The sequence below is a fragment of the Dryobates pubescens genome, chromosome 15 (assembly GCF_014839835.1).
Source record: "Dryobates pubescens isolate bDryPub1 chromosome 15, bDryPub1.pri, whole genome shotgun sequence".
Taxonomy (NCBI): Eukaryota; Metazoa; Chordata; class Aves; order Piciformes; family Picidae; genus Dryobates; species Dryobates pubescens.
Genome location: NC_071626.1, coordinates 21,781,030 through 21,803,560, shown reverse-complemented (window position 1 = coordinate 21,803,560; position 22,531 = coordinate 21,781,030). Strand labels below are relative to the sequence as shown.

General features: G+C 42.3%; 1 protein-coding gene across 1 annotated transcript in view; it reads left to right on the top strand.

Annotated features, from left to right (window-relative positions):
- Window positions 1-1,124: 1,124 nt before the first annotated feature.
- PIK3C2G (phosphatidylinositol-4-phosphate 3-kinase catalytic subunit type 2 gamma) overlaps window positions 1,125-22,531 on the top strand; it is a 227,113-nt gene continuing 205,706 nt past the window's right edge. Inside the window, exons 1-4 of the mRNA XM_054167841.1 lie at window positions 1,125-1,760; window positions 7,090-7,172; window positions 10,789-10,946; window positions 15,811-15,922. Coding sequence (XP_054023816.1) covers window positions 1,125-1,760; window positions 7,090-7,172; window positions 10,789-10,946; window positions 15,811-15,922 — 989 coding nt within the window. The remainder of the gene's footprint in view (window positions 1,761-7,089; window positions 7,173-10,788; window positions 10,947-15,810; window positions 15,923-22,531) is intronic.

Genomic DNA, 22,531 nt, shown 5'->3' with positions numbered 1-22,531 from the left:
GCTATTTGTGGAGGTAAGCTTTAGCAATTTCTGAGCAGTCTTTTTATCTTGTGGTTTTTTTTTTTTCTTTTCTGCTACAGAGTACTTTTTCATTGAATTATTAAATCAGATGTTTCTGGGGTTTGTATTTAAATATTTATTTTTCTTTTAAATGAAGTTCCCAGCACAAGTGTGTGTTTTATTGTACTGTTGCTCTTCTGTGTCATTGGTGTTTTTTTGGGCTACATCTGTGCTGGTAAAATGAAACAGGCCAAGGCCTTGAGGGCAAGTGGCCCAGAATAGATTCCAGTTTTAGAACTGAACTCTCTTCCTAAAATAGAGATTCTCATGTCTACTGTCAGCAGTCTCCAACAGATGCTGCCCATCTGAACCATAGGACTACTTGGCACGTGCCATAATCAGGAGGTTTGCTAGTAACAGCATGAACAATGGTGATCTGCAGAAGCACAGGCCCTTTCCTGCTAACTTACTAACAAAGATATAACCTCAGGCTTTGAAAATGTATGCCTTTAACAACAAAGAAACAAAAAAAGGCTGAAATAGATGTTCTTAGACTTAACTTTATTTTTCTGGTCTTATTACAAGCAGATAAAAAGTGATGTAATACAAAGAACAAATAAAAGAGGAAGATGTGAATGAAACTACCATTAAAGCAACTATTAATACACAGCTTTCCTGTCTACTTGGTTTTGATTCCTGTATTAAGTGTGCCATACCAGTGTAAAATAATGGAAATAATTTAAAGATTAACATTTGTCAGAATTATTATTTTAGCATTTAGATCAATTGTTTCAGCCATCCAGTTACTGCTGCTTAGGAGTCCAGAATGACAGTGCCAGTGATATATTATTATTGTAATAATTATAAATATACCTGGAAATAAGGATCAGACAAAAGAATATTGAAGCTCCAGATTGAGAAAATATTTCCATTCCATGGTGAAAGCTCTAAAGCAAGAAAGGACCAAAGTGCACAGCTTTGTTTCTACTGGATATTTTTGGGTTTAACTTTTGTCCTGTGCTTCATTTCAGTGAGCATGTAGCTCCAGTTCTGAACATCACTCAACCTCGGAACTGTTGTGAGGCTGCCTTGAGGATTATTAAGGCTGAAGAGAAGAATCAGGCATGGCATACTTTGGGAAGGTGCCCTTCTCATGTAATGAGCTTTGTGAAGAACAGGCTGTGGACCAAACATTTTATCCAATGTACCCTTCTGGGTCTGCTGGAGACGTCTGTTTAGGATTTGATCGAATAGTTGATGAAGTCAACAATGAATTTCATTTCTATGGTTCATCACATTCACACTATCATGAAGACACTTTTTTCTCATCAAATGTATTTGGTCTGAGCATGCCTGAACATCAGTTTTCTTGTCAGCCTCTAGTTGCTTATGGTGAACTTTATCCTGGAAATCCTCCTGTCTCTCACTGGCAACAAGGAACAACATCACCAACAGTTGGCTTCAGATCTTCTTTGCTATATGATTACAGAAACTTCTCTCTGGCATACCCCAACCCCTTCAGTCAAGAAAGAGTGAATACAAGTGTGTTTGACTCGGATGTGGAAAGAGGCAACACAAATCAGAGTTTCCGGATAGGCTTTGACAATATTGATGCTCAGAGTCTGGTTTTCTCAGACAACTATCCATTTGGACGAGAAGTGAGACATGAAAGTGGAAATGGGGGAGATTGTTTAACTGACACTTCCAGAAGATGGAATGTAGGACCTACCTGGCCCAGCAGCTCTGGACTTGACACAGAGGTATTTCAATTTTCTCATACTAATGTTGCTTAAAGCTACTGAGTCTTGTGTCCTTGCACTTTGTGTATTCACTCACACTGATGCAACCTGATTTAAAGACCTTATTAAAAATAAACATCTATGCTTTTGGCAGAGCAAAAGATTTTGCTCCTGTAGAGAGTTTTTGTCATGTGTCTTATGTGTCTAGTCAGTGCGGTGGTGTTAGGCCATAGGCTGGACTTGATGACCTCAGAGGTCTATTCCAGCCTCAATAATTCTGTGATTATGTGATTCAGGTGGCCAAAAACAACTGTAAGACTTCATATTCCTTTCTTAGCTGGTCTTTACTTCCAAAGATGCAAGGAAATGTTAGGTGTATTTTTCAATAACTGTACAACTCGATTGCTTGGAATTTCCCATGCTGTCTTTCTACCTTTAAAAGGAGGATGCCCTCAAACAAATAGTACATGACTAGTTAAGAGGGTTTTGTAGGGTATGAAAGCCTCTGAGCATCCTCTTCTTTTGGCTCTAATATGAGAAGAGAACCCAGCAGACCATAAAAATCAGCTTTACAAGGGAAGATTAATACTCTGGCTAGCTAATGAAGATTTTGTACTGAGGGAATCTGTATCCTACCTGTTTTGGCTAAATTATACTTAAAATGTCAATGCATTTCTGCAACCTATCTGTTAAAAAAGACTTTAATAAGGGCAGTTCCTCACCTAGTATAAAATGAAGTGCCTCCATTGACTAATGGAATCTTGCCATTTCTCACCAGAAGAGAATCTAGATTATGGTCTAGAATGCTCCAGTAGTCTCATTTTATGGCTCATTGAACCATAAAACTACCACTGGGGGATAAGTACAGAAATGTAGAGTGAGATGTGTTTGAAATAGATATGGTAACTGATCTTTATGGTCGGATAAGAAACCTGTGATATGTGATTCAAAAGAACAATACATTATGCTGAATCTCTTTTCCTGTGGAGTGAGATTCTGACATATCCTGATCCTGAAAGATGAAACATAGCATGTCTTGCTTTCACCTTGTTTTGCATGCACTTAAATATGCATGTATAATGTTTTCTAAAAATAGGTATCTCTATTAGAATGGTTGAAGCCAGATCCCATGACACACTGTCTTTAGCTGTCTTTTTGAAGTAAATACTTTCTTTATTCCCTCCTTCCATCATGTGTTCATTACTCCATTTGTGGGTTGCTGTTTTCAATAAGGCTTATGAGGCTCCAATGTCTTATGAGGCTCCAATGACTGCCTCTGATGTTGTCTCTCTCTTCATTTTCTTTCAAAATCCTGACATAGAGAAGGAAAAAGAAAATGATAAATCCTCCCTTTTGTCTAGCCCTTGTTAGCATTCTGAATCATTATAGGAGTCCTGAAATAGCCTACAGGATACCTCTGCACTGTGAATATTAAAAGACAGTTTAGGTTCACCTTCAGCTCTTAACTGCTAATGATCACAGTATCATAAAGCAAAAGGGAAGAGACACCTGACTCACTGACTTGTTTCTATGTCTGTGAATAAGGACAACTATAGAAGTAAACATATGAAGGCTCCAATGGATAGGGAGATGAGAAGGGCAAAATATATCCCTGGACAAGAACTCTAAGACTCCACGTTCTGGAAGTTCAGTGAGAGGGGAAAGGATGTGTATGTGGAGAGACAAAAGGCTGTTATTGGTTTTTACTTATGATAGGAAAACTAAAGCATGCCAACAAGATGATGAAAAGAACAAGCCTTCTCAGGAGAAATGCAGAAAAACAGTGTGATACAAACAAGCAGGAGAAGATTAAATGATGATATGAGAAAAGAGGTGTAAAGGAAGCAGGCAAATAAGAACAGTCACAAATGCTTCTGTGACAGAGGAGAAAATTATAGGGGAGGGGAGAGAATAAATGAGTGAATCAAGGGCAACTATAATCAAATATGTGGGAGGATTTTGATTAAGTCAGGGAAGTATTTGAGATGTTTAGCTAGGAGAGGAAGAAATGGGAGAGAGGAGAGAATTGATTTGTAGCAGAAAAATCAGTGTGATCCCAGGAATTCCTTCAGGGAGTAGCAACCATGTTAGAATAGAGTGAGGGCACCAAGGCAAGGAGCCAGGAACTGAATCTTGAGGTGATAAATAAAGGGAAAATAAGAGTGAAAGAAAGTTGAGAGAAGGAAGAGTCAAAAAAAAGCCTGTGAACAAGTAACCCATTGCTGCTCAGCTGCAAGTTTTAGAAAAGATAAAAAGAGCTGTGGGGTGACAGGGCTGATGCCAAGAAGACCATCCAAACAGTTGGAGAAGTGGAGCACCACAGCAAAAGAAAGAGAACAAACACAAGTCAGATTGGTGAGGTCCAGAATGAGTAAATGATGTATTTGAGTAGCAGGAGATGAGAACTAAGACTAAAGACAAAGTGAAATGGAAAGGATGCTGAAACAATATCCACACTGCTGAAATCATAGTTTCATTCTGATCCTTAGCTCTTGGATGCATTTGTGTGGCCCTACAAATGCATACTAATTAAAATATGTCCAGTGTAATTAAAGGAACTTTCATTTTCAATGGCCTTGTCATCACCAAGTCAGATGTTCAAAGCTATTATAACATCTGCCTTCATAAAATCCCTGTGGGAAGAAAAATAAATTTATTTTCTCCATATTATAGAGAAAATTGAGATGCAGCCTCAAAAGCATCCAGTAGATTTGTGTTCTCTGCCTATGATGTTTAGAATGTAATGTTTTCAGAATAGCTAACAAGACTGGCTTCTTCACCCAGGCTAAATCATCACACCAAACTTCATGATTTCAGTTTGGATGCTCCAGAAATGAGAGTTTTGTAGCTTGTGTTCATAGTTGGGAAGGATGGGTCAAATGACTTGATTAGACTAGTGTGAGACATTTGTGGGAGGTGGTGGAGTCACCATCATTGGAGGTGTTTAGGAGGAAACTTGATAGGGTGCTTGGTTGCATGGTTTAGTTCATTAGGTGGTGTTGGATGATAGGTTGGACACAATGATCTTGAAGGTCTCTTCCAACCTGGTCTGGTCTATTCTATCGTAATCACATTCTTCTTCAAGCTATGAACTTAAAGATCTATACCTGTGTTCTTGTGACTAATCCAATCTTCACTCTCTCTTTGTGTGATTCCTTTCTATTCCTTCTTCCTCAGTTTCCAGTTGCAGTTTTGCTCATGTTCAGTGTTGTGGCCCAGCCTCTCTTCTTGCCTCTGACCTAGTTTTCTTAGCTTTTCATTTATCCACTATCTCTCTTTATCCATGCAGTTTTTTCCAGGGCACTGTTACCTGCTTTTTAATGACAGGACTGTAGGTGGAAAAGGACCCTTTTGGCGTTGCTGAAAGCCTTCCCTGCTGTGGAAGGCTCCATCCACTGGTCCTGTAGGGTAGTTTCAAGCTGTTGCAGTGCAGGTATTATGCTTGGGTATTATTTTTTAATCTCTGTAGAGTCTCTGCCAGGCTTCTGTTCCTTGTGCTGGCTGCTCACCTAGTCCTGCAGCTCCTTCACTAGCAGTTTAGTCTTCAACACCCCAGCCAGAGCACACTTCCCACCAGTGAGGCCACTGCTGTCCCTAGTCCTAGGGAGGGGCATGAGACAAGCCCTGCAAAGACCTGGGCTGCAGCATCCTTGCTCTGGAACTCTGTGTGAGTTAATGTCTCTGCTGTCCACATGGGACAGGTTCCTAATGCTTGTGCTACTGTGAGTAATGAAAGTGCTGCATACAATGATGGTATCTGTAAAAGGTTTGCAATTTCTGAGCTTTCAATTCTGCCATTGTGATCTCCCCACTAGCCAGCTCCCTACAGATCTTTCATCTTTTATACTCATCCCATCTTTTAAACTGTAACTAAAATTTCCCAGCTTGCATCTTTTAAGATGTATTGTGCTTCCTTGTCCAGGAAAAAAAAAAAAGTCTTAAATTCAGGTTGTTATTTATGATTATTTTTTATAAATTTCTAGAAATACATAGATATACATTTTTTTAATTAAAAAAAAAAGACCTTTCACCCCATTTCATTAGCCTTATATATGTCTCTATGAACAACCAGAGAATGGGCTGGCAAATATAGAATCATAGAATCAAGAAGGTTGGAAAAGACCTCAGAGATCATTAAGTCAAACCTGTCACCCAACACCTCATGACTAACTAAACCATGGCACCAAGTGCCACATCCAATCCTTTTTTGAACACGTCCAGGGATGGTGACTCCGCCACCTCCCTGGGCAGCACATTCCAATGGCTAACAACTCTCTCTGGGAAGAACTTTCTCCTCACCTTCAGCCCAAACCTCCCCTGGCACAGCTTGAGACTGTGTCCTCTTGTTCTGGTGTTGGTTGCCTAGGAGAGGAGACCAACCCCCACCCATCCACAACCTCCTTCCAGGTAGCTGTAGACAGCAATAAGGTCTCCCCTGACCCTCCTCTTCTCCAGGCTAAACAACCCCAGTGCCCTCAGCCTCTCCTCATAGAGCTGTGCTCAAGACCTCTCCCCAGCCTCATTGCCCTTCTCTGGACACATTCCAGCATCTCAGTGTCTTTCTTAAACTGAGGGGCCCAGAGCTGGACACAGTACTCAAGGTATGCCCTAACCAGTGCTGAGTACAGGGGCACAATGACTTCCCTGCTCCTGCTGGCCATGCTATTTCTGACGCAGTCCAGGATGCCATTAAACTCTTTCCTGGAGGTAATATTGTGTTTGAAGGGTACAGTAGGCAATGGGTAGGGATGTGTTTTGACCTAAGATAATGGCCCAGACCTCTGCTTTCCAACTTTAGGGAAAATATTTGGGGGATTTTTCATGGTCATCAGAATGCACTTGCTTTCTGTTATCTGCATTAGGAACCTTCCTGACAGGTTTATGGAGTTTGAAGCCATCCTGAATATCCTTCCAGGGCAGAGAAAGAAAAAAAATAAAGGTTAAAACTCACTGCAGCATAAATTTTGGGTTTTTTCCCCCCACTTCTTTCCTTTGTTAACTAAACATACATCTTCTACATTTAGAATTATCTGTGCTCTGACAGTAGGTGAATTTTGAAAGCTTTGTCTGGAATTCCTTATATTCTGCACAGAGGGGAAAAAATAATTGTTCAATCCAAGGTAGCTGATGCTTTGTAAGTCTTGTGTTTTTTCTCTGAAAGCATTTAGAGTGCAGTCAAAATGGGGCTATTTGTTCCTTATTTGGAACTATATCAAGTTAGGGTAAGAATGATCAGGTATGAAAGGTAGTTCTCATGGAGCCAAAGGCATGGCTAGCCTTACGTTCCTCCTGCTTCTGTGACCTGAATAACTAATATCTGTTTCTTCTTGTGTCCTTTTGAAATTTTCAGGCTGCAGGTTGGTCAATCCAGCTGGTTGAAGCAAATCAAGGAAGTAATGAGAACACAGTTGCTTTTTGCAATGTGGTGGAAAAGTAAGTAAAGGAAAATCCTTTATTCAACTACCTATGACATTTCACTTCTGAATTAGATTGGTTATCCCTGTGTGTTAGTTCTGACTGAGATAGAGTTCATTTTCCCCATAGCAACCTTCAGAGTGCTGTGCTTGGTAGTGGTATCTAGAAAGGTATTGGTAACACATCAGCATCTTGGCTTGCACTGAGCATTGCTCACACAGCATAAAGGCTGTCTCTTCATTTCCACCCTCACCAGCAGACTGAGGGTGAGCAAGTTCTTGGGAGGGAACATAGTCTGAACAGCTGACTAATCTTACCAAAGGGATATTCTGCACCATATGATATCTGCTCAGCAATAAAAGCTAAGAGAAAGGAGGAGAAATCAGTTATTACATTTGTCAGCTGGATCAACTCATTAATGTGCATAAATATCTGAGGGGTGGGTGTCAAGTGGAAGAGGCCAAGCTCTTTTTGGTGGTGCACAGTAATAAGAAAAGAAACAACAGGTTTAAGCTTGAACATAAAGGATTTCACCTTAACATGAGGAGAAACCTCATTACAGTGAGGGTGACAGAGCCCTGGAACAGGCTGCCCAGAGAGGTTGTGGAGTCTCCTTCTCTGGAGACTTTCAAAACCCACCTGGATGCATTCCTGTGCAGACTACCCTAAGTGATCCTGCTTTGGCAGGGGGGTTGGACTTGATCTTTTCAGGTCACTTCCAACCTCTAATATACTGTGATACTGTGATACACATGCTGAAAGCCCTGCATCATAGGATATGGCTGGACATCACCTGCTGATGGCAAGTGGAAAAATGGTTATACATTAGTATGGGGTCAGTGGTCAGCTTTAAAGTGTACTCATTCGCATGTGTCTCGGTTTTCTTTTTGTCCACATTATAACAGCCTGAATCCCAACCCAATTCTACATGACTTCTTGAGATTCATGAAGACACATTCCACATGCCAGGCTTCCCTCTCAGATTTTTCTGCTGTCCAAACTTTCTACATTTAACTTTGCACTCTAATTATAGGAAAAGCTTTCCATTGATTTTTTTGGTGTGTAAATAAATGAGTTTATTTACAGGGCTAAAAATATTAAGAGAATTGAGCCATTCCTGTTTTGCAGTAACTTGTTTAGTTTGCATCAGTAGCAAATACTCATCAAAAGAGAAAAAGCACAACCTTTGCTTTTGTTTTGTCAACTAAATGGGAGAGCATTCTAAGGACAAAATGTCACAGCAAACAAAAGACAACAGACCCCATACATTTTCAAATAACTACCATATTTAGTCTTGCCAAATGTGCATCCTTCCAGTCTCAGAGTCTCAATAACTGGCTGTTTTATAGATCAGAGGCAAGATGTATAATCCAGGCTCCATGTAATACAGACTTGTGCCTCCAGCATATATCTCAAACACAAATGCATCGTGTTTTTCCTCTAGGTAATATTTGTAGAGGTGGCAATCTGTAATTGAAACATTTCATTGTGCACAACTGGAAAGCAGTTCTCAAAATCCATTTATCAGGGTTACTTTTACAAGTATGGGCATAGTTATAGAGAGTGTTCATCCATGAGTGGCTTCAGAGTACATCCTAAGGAGTTTCAGACCAGAAGATGCCAAGGTCATAGTCTCATAGTTCAATGCAGCAAAACAGACTTCTTCCATCTCTTACCTACTTCAAGAATGTGCTCTGCACCACAGAAAAATATGAAATGCTGCAAAATAGCAAATCCCTATAAGTGGTAATACTTGCCACATATGCAGAGTTGTCGCAGCACAGAAGGCAAGGAGCACAAGATTTTCTTATTGTAATACTTGTGTAGTACTTCAGTTACACCGTGGGAGACTTAACCTTCCCACGTTTTGCAGTGTTCTATCCAGCTGCTCAGGCCAGAAGCCCTTTAATCCCTTGAAAACAACAGATAGCTGTAAGTGACCAACATTTTCTGGAACCAAATGTATATTTATTTGGAAGGAATGAAAAGCGAATTGAGCTCCCCACGTTATTCTGAAATATAGATAGTGTGAGGGTAAGGCAGTAGATGGGATTTGCTGACTTTTGAAATGCCTGGAGTAAGCTGAGGAGGTGATTTGTGCCCCGTGTGTGTACACAGGCCATTAATTTGATGCTGGAGAAAGAGGAGTGGAGTTCCCAATCTTGTTCAGTCTTTCACCTTCTCACAGTGATAGGGGACAGCTTTATGTGTACCTTGCTTGTGAAGAAAATAGACTGACTTCAGCTACATAGGTCACCAAAGCAGCCTTCATAGTGTAATGATATTTTACTATGTGTATAAATCTGTCTTGTACTGCAGGTCTTGTCAAGGATCATTTCCTCCTACCCCACTGAAACATCTTGCCCTCTGGCTTTTCTTTGTAAGAAATGGGCTGCTTCATTGGCTTATTAATTTTGGAATTGTAGGCTTTTTTTCCTTCTCATGCTACAGAAATATATTGCATAAAAGAGTAGTTCCTCCTGTTGTTTAAGAGGCTTGAGCAGCAGCCCTGAGGCAGGTGGTAACAGTAATGAAGAACCTTGTGAGAGAGCTATGGCTCAAAATGCACTGCAATCAGAAATGGTATAAAGCACTGCCAACTTGGAAGCCACAAAATGCTGCTTGAACTAACAAACGAAAGAGAGTGCAGTATGCTTAGTACAGGGTGTTTGAGTTTGGCTGCTAAGATATTCAGGGCAGTTAGTGAAATGTAAAGCTTCATCTGTTACATCGTGTACCCTTACCTACAGCTGCAAAGTGTATTTGCTTAAAAAGCAAGTTTAATCTCAGATGACAGACATAATACCTATGGCTGGTGTTCATTAGGAAGTGGTACCTCAGGAGGAATTAGTTTCTGCAAGCCTTCGATAATTGGAAGGAGGAGGGACAATATATTTTATAGGTAATGGTGTATCAGAGGGACTCAATGACTGCAGCAGTTATTGCTCTCTACAGACATTTACTTAAAAACCCAGGGTTTTAGTAATGAGGATTTCAGACTGGATTCTAGAGCCCTGTGAAAACAGGGGCTTCTTTAAATTTTGCATAGAAAGCATGTTGCTGTATTCCTCTGACCAGCTGCCCAAGGTGCAGCTGTCTGTGCATATGCTTCTAATCAGTTTTAAGTTAAAACTGTTATTTAAGCACATCTCAGCACCTTCAGTTCTATTATACTTAGTGTCCACTGAAGTCTGTTTAAACTCCTTTTGGCTTCACTGAGGAGAGCTTAGCAGTGATTCTGTCAAGCTCACAGAACCACACAATTGTCAGGGTTGGAAGGGACCTCGAGGATCATCTAGTTCCAACCCCATTGCCATGGGCAGGGCTACTTGCCACCTGAACAGGTTGCCCAGAATGAGCCAGGTTGCCACATCCAGCCTGGCCTTAAAAACATTCAGGGATGGGGCTAAGTTCATGAAGATGTTACTTGTTACAAGATGTTACTTGTTACTTTACTTACTAATTAAGTAAAAGATATATTTATATGTATGCTAGCTGATACGTAGTTATCTCCATAATACTGCCACTCTCTATGGAGCATTATTATAGGTATCCTGTAGAATTTTTGTGGTGCTCTCATCAGTTCAAATGAATACCTGTGTAGACATAATTATATATCATGTGTTCTTTCCAGAATAAGAAATGCTTATCCTGCTTTTGACTTGAAAACAAACACTGGAAAAATCTGGAGTGTTGCAACAAGGTTCCCAGATCATGTCTTTAGAGAATCAAAATTCAGATTCAGTGTTTGGACAGATTCTTCACCGTATCCTCTGCTTCTTACACAACATGGTAAGTGACTGAGAGTGCCATGTCCTTCCATAACTCAATTTCATGGAGATAATAACTAAATGCAAGCCTTACATGAGTCTTGAGTGCATAATTTGTCAAACATGTTCAGTATACTTGCTGCAAAAATTAAAATCACATTAAATATCAAACTTCACTGATGTGTAGACCTCTGCTCTCTTTAATCACAACTCAGACCAACCCTGGCAGTCTCAAATGGGCCATCATTCAGACTTTGATCCAGAAGGAATTTAAGCTTGTTTCTCATTTGCAGTGTAGGAGTAATCTCCATATAGTCGTGGAACTTTTCACAGCCTTTATTGTTTCTGAATCCAAGCCTTAAAAGTCTTCAGTCATCAAGACTCCCTTGCACTCAAGGTTATGTACAGATTAGGGAAAGCGAATGCCAGTCATAGAATGAAAAGAGACATTCCAACTGGGTGGAAAGAAAATGAAAATAATTCAGAATTGGAACAGTTTGCCCATGGAGGTTGTGAGGACTCCATCCTTACATTTTTTTCTATGGTTTCACGGGACAAACCCCCAGACAAGCTGGTCTGAATTCAGTGTTGACCCTCCTTTGAGGAGGAGACTGGACTAGATGGACCTACTGAGATCCTTCCCAACCTAAATTATTCTGTCATTAGTGACACTGAGAAGCTGCCATTGCTTCTGTGCATCCTGTATCTGTGGTGAATGGGAGAATATTTGATTCTATCTCTGGAGACTTTTACTTCTTAAGCCACACAAGCAAAGAATGAATTAAATCTATTCCCCCTCTCTTCCTGTGCTGTCTCATTAAGTGGCAGCTTTAAGTTTTTGTTTGTTTGGGTTTTTCTGTGAAGGATTTCTTCAGTTCTCAAGAAATAATTCAGCTGTAGCAACCTGAGTATTAGTTTGACAGGTTGAAAGCTGAAAATGCAAAGCTTTACAGAATGTTCATAAACACGGTAGCCAAGACTTACATGTTTATTCCTGCAAGTTAGTTTGCTTGATTTGGGACCACCTGCATGGTAATGCAAAAGCCTGGAAAACTTGTAGGTTGTATCATCTCTATCCATGAAATAAGGGAATGAAGGTCTTGGAGCACTTGGACCAGGAGATGATCTGGATGAGGGCATTGAGTCCATCATCAGTAAATTTGTGGATGACACCAAGCTGGGGGCAGGAGTTGATCTGCTGGAGGGTAGAGAGGCTCTGCAGAGGGACCTCAACAGGCTGGACAGATGGGCAGAGTCCAACAGCATGAGATTTAACACATCCAAGTGCCGGGTTCTGCACATTGGCCACAACAACCCCATGCAGAGCTACAGGCTGGGGTCAGAGTGGCTGGAGAGTGGCCAGGCAGAAAGGGACCTGGGGGTGCTGGTCGACGGTAGGCTGAACATGAGCCTGCAGTGTGCCCAGGCAGCCAAGAGGGCCAGTGGCATCCTGGCCTGCATCAGGAACATTATGGCCAGCAGGAGCAGGGAGGTCATTCTGCCCCTGTACACTGCACTGGTTAGGCCACACCTTGATTCCTGTGTCCAGTTCTGGGCCCCTCAGTTTAGGAAAGATGTTGACTTGCTGGAATGAGTCCAGAGAAGAGCAACGAAGTTGGTGAGTGTTTTGGAACACAAGCCCTATGAGGAGAGACTGAGGGAGCTGGGGCTGCTTAGCCTGCAGAAGAGGAGACTCAGGGATGACCTTATTACTCTCTGCAACTACCTTAAGGGGGGTTGTAGGCAGGCAGAGATTGGTCTCTTCTCCCAGGCAGCCAGTACCAGAACAAGAGGACACAGTCTCAGGCTGCACCAGGGGAGGTTTAGGCTGGAGGTTAGGAGGAAGTTTTACACAGAGAGGGGGATTGCCCATTGGAATGTGCTGCCTGAGGAGGTGGTGGAGTCACCATCACTGGAGGTGTTTAGGAGGAGACTTGATAGGGTGCTTGGTTGTGTGGTTTAGTTGGTTGGGTGGTGTTGGATGATAGGTTGGACATGATGATCTTGAAGGTCTCATCCAACCTGGTCTGGTCTCGTCTATTCTATTCTATTCTAATATTTCCAGTACTTCTGTAAGCTAGGCAAGGGATCTGTGCTCAAGTTGCCTGACTTAGAGATGGTTCAGTTTTCCATCTGCTTAACTTTATTTATTTATTTATTTATATGGTGGAGTTGCCATCATTGGAAGTGTTTAGGAGGAGACTTGATGGGGTGCTTGGTGCCATGGTTTAGTTGATTAGGTGGGGTTGGATGACAGGTTGGATGTGATGATCTTGAAGGTCTCTTCCAACCTGGTTTATTCTATTCTGTTCTAGTCTAGTCTAGTCTATTTAGAAAAATTCTTTAGAAGGCACAGATAAAGCTTAAAATACTACAAGAAACAGTCCCTGTCCTAAACTCATGTACAGATTAAATAAACAATAAGATATAGTTAAACTGGGGGGGAAGGGAGTGCACTTTTTTGCCTCATCTAATATAAGAAATTGTGCAGTCATGCAAAAACATTTGGCAGAGTGGAAACTGGGTCTATGGATTGCAAAGCCATGATAGCACATTTCAGAATTTTTTTAACAATAAGTGACCTGAAAAAAAAAAGTGCATGTTACAATTTTAATTCCAGATTGTGTCATTCTTGTTTTCTGGTGTGTATAAATTTAGCAAACAGGCCCTGCATTTTTCATGGCGAACCAGCAGCTTAAAACAGTGAGTTGTCAAAGGGGTCAATGTTTAAAACTAGCAAGACCTGTAGAAATAGTTTAATTGAAGTGGCTTTTTCAGCAGAAATAAAATGGCTTTGTAAGGATAATTAAACTTTTCAGACAGACCTTTTGATTCCATTGACAGATTTTGGGGGAAACCAAAGCAGTACACATACTACCTGTGGTAACCAACTCTCTTTTATTTCAGCTTTGTCTTTTTTTATCACATCCCTGTCCCCTAGCTGTTCTCTGAAGGGTTGGGGTTTTTTCAGTATCACATTTGCTTAGACATTTTTCATTCCTTCTTTGTGCTAAAATAATAGCATAACAACTCTGAACCAGATTTGCCAGTATCAGTGGGCTGCTGTGCAAGACTGAGTGATTTAGACCACCATTAAATCAAAAGCAACTGGTTGGTTAGACTCCGTTTGAACCAGTTGCCTGAACCTGGACTAGCATAAATGAGTCACTATACAAGTCTGGATTACATGTTTTGTTTCTGGGAATTTATATTTAACTGCATATTTCCATATTTATATCAAAACAGTCACTTAAAGCTTTTACTAAGAGCTCTTGCATCAGCAAAGTCTGAGGAATTAAAAAGAGCCTGTGAATGAAAAACTGAAAGAAGGATCTAGTTTGGCTTTTCTGTTATCAGCTACAGACAGTAAGATTGCCTGAGAATTGTGGAGGAATTCCAGACTTTATTTTGCATTGTAAAATCATCTTACATTACATGAAGATTCATATTGGTACATTACTGAAGAGTCAGAATCTCTTTTCTGCTAGAGGGAGATATCTCAGGCTTGCAGCATCAGTGCTAGCGCAGTGTGGTCTGCATGCAGACACACATTTGCAGTTTGCCCAGTTATGCAGCTGTTCCTGTCATTTTTCTATCAGCTCTTCTAAAATAGTCAGAGGGGAAGTGCATAAGGCAGGGTTGGAAAATGGCTTAAAAAGCTGAGGTAGCACAGGAGAAAATTCCCACAGTGCTAGAATGTTTCTGAACAGCAGATTGCGTGATGTAACTTAGAACATCTTGATTTACACATATTAAATAACACATATAATATTTTTATACTATTATGTGATTGCATATACTGTTAAATAATCTTAGTGTGACATGTTGCATATATATATAAAGCACATAGGAGCATTGTTTATGTTTTATGTTTATGGCTAAAAAGATGTGCACAGTGGGGGAAAAAAAAAAAAAGGCAATTAAAATTTTGGAGCCTTCTTGGGTCATGAGTGGCAACAGAGTCTTCTCTCACATCAGGCCATGTCCAAGCATGGGAAATGTACCAAATATTTGTCAGGAAAATGAATTGCTAATTTTACAGAATCACAACATCATAGAATGCTAGGGATTGGAAGGCTCCTCTGGAGATCATCCTAGTCCAACCCCGCCTGCTATTGCAGATATGCCTAGATCAGGTTGCACAGGAATGCATCCAGGCAGCCTTGGAAAGCCTCCGGAGGAGACTCCACAAGCTCTCTGGGCAGCCCATTCCAGTGCTCCATCACACTCAAATTACAGAAGTTTCTCCTTAGTTCAAGTGGAACTTCTTCTATCGCTGGTCACAAATGAAAAGAGCCCATCCTCATGACCTCCACCCTTCAGATAGTCACATGTGTTTATAAGATCCCTTCTCATTCTTTTTCTGGGCTGAAGAGCCCCAGGTGTCTCAGCCTTTTCTAATAAGAGAGATGCTCCAGTCCTCTAATCATCCTTGTGACCCCCTGTTGGACTCTCTCCAGTAATTCCCTGTCCCTCTTGAACTGGGGAGCCCAGAACTGGACACAGGACACCAGGTGTGGCCTCACCAGGGCAGGGTAGAGGAGGAGGTGAACCTCCCTCAACCTGTTGGCCGCACACTTAATGCACCCCAAAATAACATTGGCCTTTATGACCATAAGGATACGATGCTGGCTCAAGGTGAACTTGTTGTCCACCAGCACTCCTAGGTCCTTCTCCACAGACCTGCTTTCCTCTAAAGGGCCATAGATCCTGAAGCAAAATGATAAAAACACCCAAACAGGTGTGGCTTGATGTAACTCCTCTTGATGGAGCTAGTCTGCAGCAGTAGTTAGACATTACAAATCAATTATTTTCTTTACTCAAGTATCTAGCCTGGAATTCTCCAGCAACCTACTACTGATTTTTCTCGCTATCTTTATTTACAGCTGGCTCTACCACTCATGACCTAATTGCAGAGATCCTCCGTTGCACAAATCAATACCCAGTCCAGGGGGAGTGCCTTCTAAGTGTTTGTGGGTCTGATGAATTCTTGCAAAAGTAAGTATCTCACTAAAAGACAGTATTATGTATTGCATGATATAACCTGGGCATTTAATTCACTCTGCTTACCTGCCATGTAAACAGTACCGTGGGGAGAGTTAGACTATTATGTTCCAAACACTTAATGTATAGTCTCCGAACCTCCCAGAACACACAATACTTATGTTCTACAGAGATGATGGTGTGCTGTACTGCAAGGATTCATATCCTGGCTCCTTCATATACTCTTTCTGGTGCCTTGAGTAATTTATGGCCCTCTATTGCCCTTCTGGTCTTTCTCATCTGTAACACAAGGATGCTGCTACTTACAGATGTGTTACAAGCATGGGGGGAGTATGCATATCCTCATAAGGGGAAATCACCTAAGAGGGGAGAAACATTATTATTATGCAGCTGTGCATAGCAGGTGATTTTTATTTTCCCCCCTTCATACCCAGTTGCAACAGGAGTAAGCAAATGAAGTCAGCACTTTGATGATGATTGCAAGTTAAAGAAAAACACATTAAAAATAGAAACAGGTCTCCCTGAATGTATATAGCCTACAAGTAAGGAAGTAAATGCTTTGATTCACATTCATTCAAGTAAACACTTGTGGTGCTTAAAAGCACTGCTGGATTCAGATAGTTGTTTCTTGCCCTCTGGCAGTTTAAATTTAGCTGTCAGCAAAAGTGAGCAGATTTTGTGTTGAAACAGCCAAAGTGCAGACTCTTATTGTTAGCTGTGCTGTAGGGACAGTGACTTTCAGCAGAATGGGAGACGCTGGCAGCTCTTTGTGGTGACATGTTAAGTGTCACGGCAGGAATCACAGCTCATCTGCTAGAGATGTGAAAAGTGTTAGATAAAATAGTATATGTCTGTAATTGAACAGGAAATATTAGAAGCAGTTTGTGGTAGTTTTAGGCTGATGCCTAGGAAAGTTTTCACAGATTGGGCAGAAAAGTGGTAGAATGTAAATAAATTACCATTGCATGCAAAAGAAAAATAATGAGGTCTAAGTAATCCCATTGGTCTGTTAACTGACATAAAGTTAGTTGTATCAACTAAGTCTTGCTCTATTTTCAGCTTCTTTGCTCTAGCTGATGCTAGCTGGTGCTTTTGCTTGGCTGTTGATGACCTTGGCTGTGTTTCTTTGTTGTGGCTAAGTACTATCAAGCTACTCTCTTCTATTCTCTCTCTTTTCCATTGTGTGGGGGAGGGGAAAGGGAGTTGTGAGGGGGAAGCTGTTGGAAACCCCCTGGTTTTGTCCGGGGGGGGGGGGGTGTGTGTGTCTTGTGTTGTTTATAAATTGTAAATGCATGTAAATATTGTATATTTTGTACATATTCATTGCATTTCATATTTCTAGATTGCAGTTTTACTTGTAAATAGAGCTTCATTTGCTTTCATCTGAGCTGGTCTGGCAAATTTTATTTTGGGGGGTAATTCTCTCAAATAGTTGGGGACTATATAAGCATAGAATCAATAAGGATGGAAAGGACCTCAGAGATCATCAAGTCCAACCTATTACCTAATACCTAACACCTCATGACTAACTAAACCATGGCTCCAAGTGCCACATCCAGTCCTTTTTTGAACATCTCCAGGGACAGTGACTCCACTACCTCCCTGGGCAGCACATTCCAATGGCCAGTTACTCTTTCTCTGAAGAACTTTCCCCTCACCTCAAGCCTAAACTTCCCCTGGTGCAATTTGAGACTGTGACCTCTTGTTCTGGTGCTGGTTGCCTGGGAGGAGACCAACCCCCACCTGGCTACAACCTCCCTTCAGGTAGTTGTAAAGAGCAATAAGGTCTCCACTGAGCCTCCTCTTCTCCAGGCTAAACAACCCCAGCTCCCGCAGCCTCTCCTCATAGGGCTGTGCTTGAGACCTCTCCCCAGCTTCATTGCTCTTCTCTGGATACATTCCAGCATCTCAATGTCCTTCTTAAATTAAGGAGCCCAGAACTGGACACAGTACTCAAGGTGTGCCCTAACCAGTGCTGAGCACAGGGCACAATGACTTCCCTGCTCCTGCTGGCCACACTATTCCTGCTGCAGGCCAGGATGCCATTGGCCCTCTTGGCCACCTGGGCACACTGCTGGCTCATGTTCAGCCTACTGTCAACCAGTACCCCCAGGTCCCTTTCTCCCTGACTGCTCTTCAGCTACTCTGACCCCAGCCTGCAGCACTGCATGGGGTTCTTGTGGTCAAAATGCAGCACTTGGACTTGTTAAATGACATCATGCTCAGCTCTTCAGCCTGACAAGGTCTCTCTGCAGAGCCCTCCTACCCTGTAACAGATCAACACCTGCCCCCAGTTTGGTGTCATCTGCAAATTTACTGATGATAGACTCAATACCCATGTCTCGATCATCAATAAAGGTATTGAACAGGATGGGGCCCAGCACTGATCCCTGGGGGACACCACTAAAGCCTGGCTGCCAGCTGGATGTGGCTCCATTCACTAACACTCTCTGGGCTCAGCCCTCCAGCCAGCACTGAGTGCTGCTGTCCAAGCCATGAGCTGACAGCTTGGCCAGGAGTTTGCTGTGGGGGATGGTGTCAAAGGCCTTGCTGAAGTGCAGGCAGACTACATCCACAGCCTTCCCCACATCCAGCAGGCAGTCACCTGATCATAGAAGGAGATCAGGTTGGTCAGGACCTGCCCTTCCTAAATCCATGCTGGCTGGGCCAGATCCCTTGGCCGTCCTGCAGGTGTGCTGTGATTGCCCCCAGGATGATCTGTTCCATAATCTTGCGTGGCACTGAGGTTTCAGGAAGCCAGTTACCCTGGAGTCCTTCTGCCTTACTGTTGAAAATGGAGGCAAAGAAGGCATTTAGTACCTTAGCCTTTTGGCCATCTTTAGTTACAGTGTTCCCCTTCAGGTCCAGTAAGGATTGCAGGTTCTTCTTGCCCTTCTTTTTAGCATTAATATATTTATAAAAATGCTTTTTATTGTTTTTCACAGCAGTGGCCAGTTTAAGTTCTAACTGGCCTTTTGCCTCTCTAATTTTTCTCCTACATGATCTAACAACATCCTTAAATTTATCACGAGTTCCCTCCCCCTTTCCAAAAGTGATATTCCCTCTTCTTTCCCCTTAATTCCTTCAAGAGCTGCTTGCCATCCAGGCCAGTTGCCTTCCCTAGCAGCTCATCTCTTTCAGCATACAGGCACAGCCTGTTCCTGTGCCTTCAAGAGCTCCTGTTTGATGTAGGTCCAACCATCCTGGACCCCTTTGTTCCTAAGGGCTGCTACCCAGGGTAGTCTCTGAATTCATTGCTTAAATAAGCTGAAGTCTGCCCTCCAGAAGTCCAAAGTGAGGGTTCTGTTATTGCTCCTCCTTATTTCCCTGAATATTGAAAACTCCACTATCTCATGGTTGCTGCACCCTAGACAGCCTCCTACCATCCCATCTCCCACCAGCCCTTCTGTATTTGAGAACAGTAGGTCAAAAAGAGCCTGCCCCCTGGTAGGCTCACATAACAGCTGCGTAAAGAAGCTGCCCTCCATACACTCTAAGAACCTGGACTGAGTAATTTCAACCCATCACAGTTATACTTAAAGATTGCCTGAACTAGCCCAGAATCAATCAGATTGATTAATGAAAGTAATGTAGTTATAAGATCAAGTGTCATACAGTGTAAATTAGCTTCTTTCTATAGCCAGCTTGGCCACTTCCACACTTAGGTACACAGGCAAACTGTTCAGGTGTTTATGGTGAATTCTGCTTTGAAACTGAACACAGAGAATTCATAGTATCATAGTATCAGTCAGGGTTGGAAGGGACCACAAGGATCAGCTAGTTCCAAACCCCCTGCCATGGGCAGGGACACCCCACACTAGATCAGGCTGGCCAGAGCCTCATCCAGCCTGGGCTTAAACACCTAAAGGGACGGGACCCCAACGACCCCCCCTGGACAATCCATTCCAGGGCTTCACCACTCTCATGGTGAAGAACTTCCTCCTCACATCCAGTCTGAATCTCCCCACCTCCAGCTTCGTTCCATTCCCCGTAGTCCTATCACTACCTGAGATCCTGAGAAGTCCCTCCCCAGCCTTCTTGTAGCCCCCTTCAGATACTGGAAGGCCACAATGAGGTCACCTCAGAGCCTTCTCTTCTCCAGACTGAACAGCCCCAACTCTTCAGTCTGTCCTCATAGGAGAGGTGCTCCAGCCCTCTGCTTATCCTCGTGGCCCTTCTCTGAACACATTCCAGCACCTCCATATCCCTCTTGTAATAGGGGCTCCAGAACTGGCCACAGTACTCCAGGCGGGGTTCAACATTCAACATTTCTAAGCCCAGTCTTCACTTGTTCAGAGCTTTGTAAAGCTGGAGCAGCAGAGAGCTGCACCATTACAATGCTAGAGCTGTTGAACAGACAATCAGGTCATACGTAGATCTATTAAGACTAGGGCTTGCTTTCCACACACCCCCACCCCCCCCCACCCCCACCCCCCCCCCATTTATTTTCAGACTTCTCGCTTCAAACTAATTGCTAAAGAAAATGGAAATAATGAGTCATTGTGTTGAGGGTGAGCTCAATGTGTTTCAGTAGAGTGTACAATATGTTCTAAACAGTTTATTTTCACTGTTGGGAAGAACACATCAATAGTGGACTGTTTAAATTCCTGCACTTGCAGAATCTCTGCACGTCTCATTAGCAGTGAAACATAGTCAATAATGTTCTCAGCTCTTTTTGCTTTGCTCCTCTGCTGTCACACAGAAAGTACTGAGCTGCACTTGTGGCCTTTAGCAGCTTGTAATTCTATACTACAGTGTTTTCAACTCTCTTTCTTCTGCTGCCTTCTCCTCAGAGTCCTGTATCTGAAATTTGAAACTCCAGACCATAATGATTCTTTGGGTAGCTTAACACAGCCTGTTGAGTTGCCTTGGGGTTAATTTTTTTGCAACCTTGCGCTATCTTTTAGTGCAAGTTTTTTTTTCTCTGAAATGTTCCTAACAGTGATCTGATGTACTTGTGCAGAGCTCTTCTCCAGAAGAGTGTTTGGAAGTTGTCCAGGAATAAATTAGAGTAGAAGTTCCCCAACTAGGAAGACAGCAAAGGCAATAAATACTCTGTTGCTTCTGTTTTATTGTAATCCAGAATAAAACCTGAAGTGAAGCCAAAACGGTGATGTGATGAATTGTTCCCACACCAGAGGGGTTTAGGGAAGCAGACAACTTTGTGGAGATCTGTCAAATGCTTTAATTTGCTATTATACTGGACTGTATTAATGAGCACTCCACGCTTCTGCCTGCAGAAGCACCTGAAAGACTTGATGATTTCTTGAACCCATTTAGCTTTGAGTGAGTTCAGGGGAAAAAACACTCCTGTGCTAATGACCATTATACTCAACACCACAAGATTCCATCATTCATTAGTCAGTTCCTATGGATCTATCCTTGAGGTCACATCCTATCTGACACACAAGTAGGATATCAGATTTCAAATATCCCAATTTTAAAAACAAACAACCCCCACCCCCCAAATCCACAGGCTGCATGTAGACTGCAGGTCAGTCAGTAAGTAATAGAGCCACCTGTGAAAATCTGATTAAAATATCATTTTATTCCTGATTTCCAGATTTTGTTTACTGAGCAGAAATCCTGGTTGCACCTTAACCTGAAGGTTTTCTTCTGCTTCCTTTCCCCTCAAGATTTTCTTACATGCCTGTAGAAGCTATCAAGATTCATTGTCTCCTTGTCCATGCCCCTTCTGTCATTTTAAGGTGTATGGTAGAATACAATAGAATAGAATAGAATGGACCAGGTTGGAAGAGACCTTCAAGATCATCGCGTCCAACCTATCATCCACCACCGCCTAATCAGCTAAACCATGGCATATTTCTAGATTGCAGTTTTACTTGTAAATAGAGCTTCATTTGCTTTCATCTGAGCTGGTCTGGCAAATTTTATTTTGGGGGGTAATTCTCTCAAATAGTTGGGGACTATATAAGCATAGAATCAATAAGGATGGAAAGGACCTCAGAGATCATCAAGTCCAACCTATTACCTAATACCTAACACCTCATGACTAACTAAACCATGGCTCCAAGTGCCACATCCAATCCTTTTTTGAACATCTCCAGGGACAGTGACTCCACTACCTCCCTGGGCAGCACATTCCAATAGCCAGTTACTCTTTCTCTGAAGAACTTTCCCCTCACCTCAAGCCTAAACTTCCCCTGGTGCAATTTGAGACTGTGTCCTCTTGTTCTGGTGCTGGTTGCCTGGGAGGAGACCAACCCCCACCTGGCTACAACCTCCCTTCAGGTAGTTGTAAAGAGCAATAAGGTCTCCACTGAGCCTCCTCTTCTTCAACCCCAGCTCCCTTAGCCTCTCCCCAGTTGCTTCCCCAAGTGATTTGCTGCTGTTGTTTTTTAAGATGTTCAGGGTAAGTGCATCTGGAGGCAGAACTCTGTCTGAAAGACAGAAACTCCTTGAAAGAAGAGAGGAGTAAAGCCTTGCATGTGTTGTCATCAACTTTTACCACTGTTCACAATTGTTTCTGATTTTCATACATATCCATAGACTCTCCTTCTTTGGGTTTCCCAGGTGTGGATGTAAGGTGTAAGGGATGCCCCTTTACCCTATCCTATTTATGATCACCTCTTATAGCTTGGG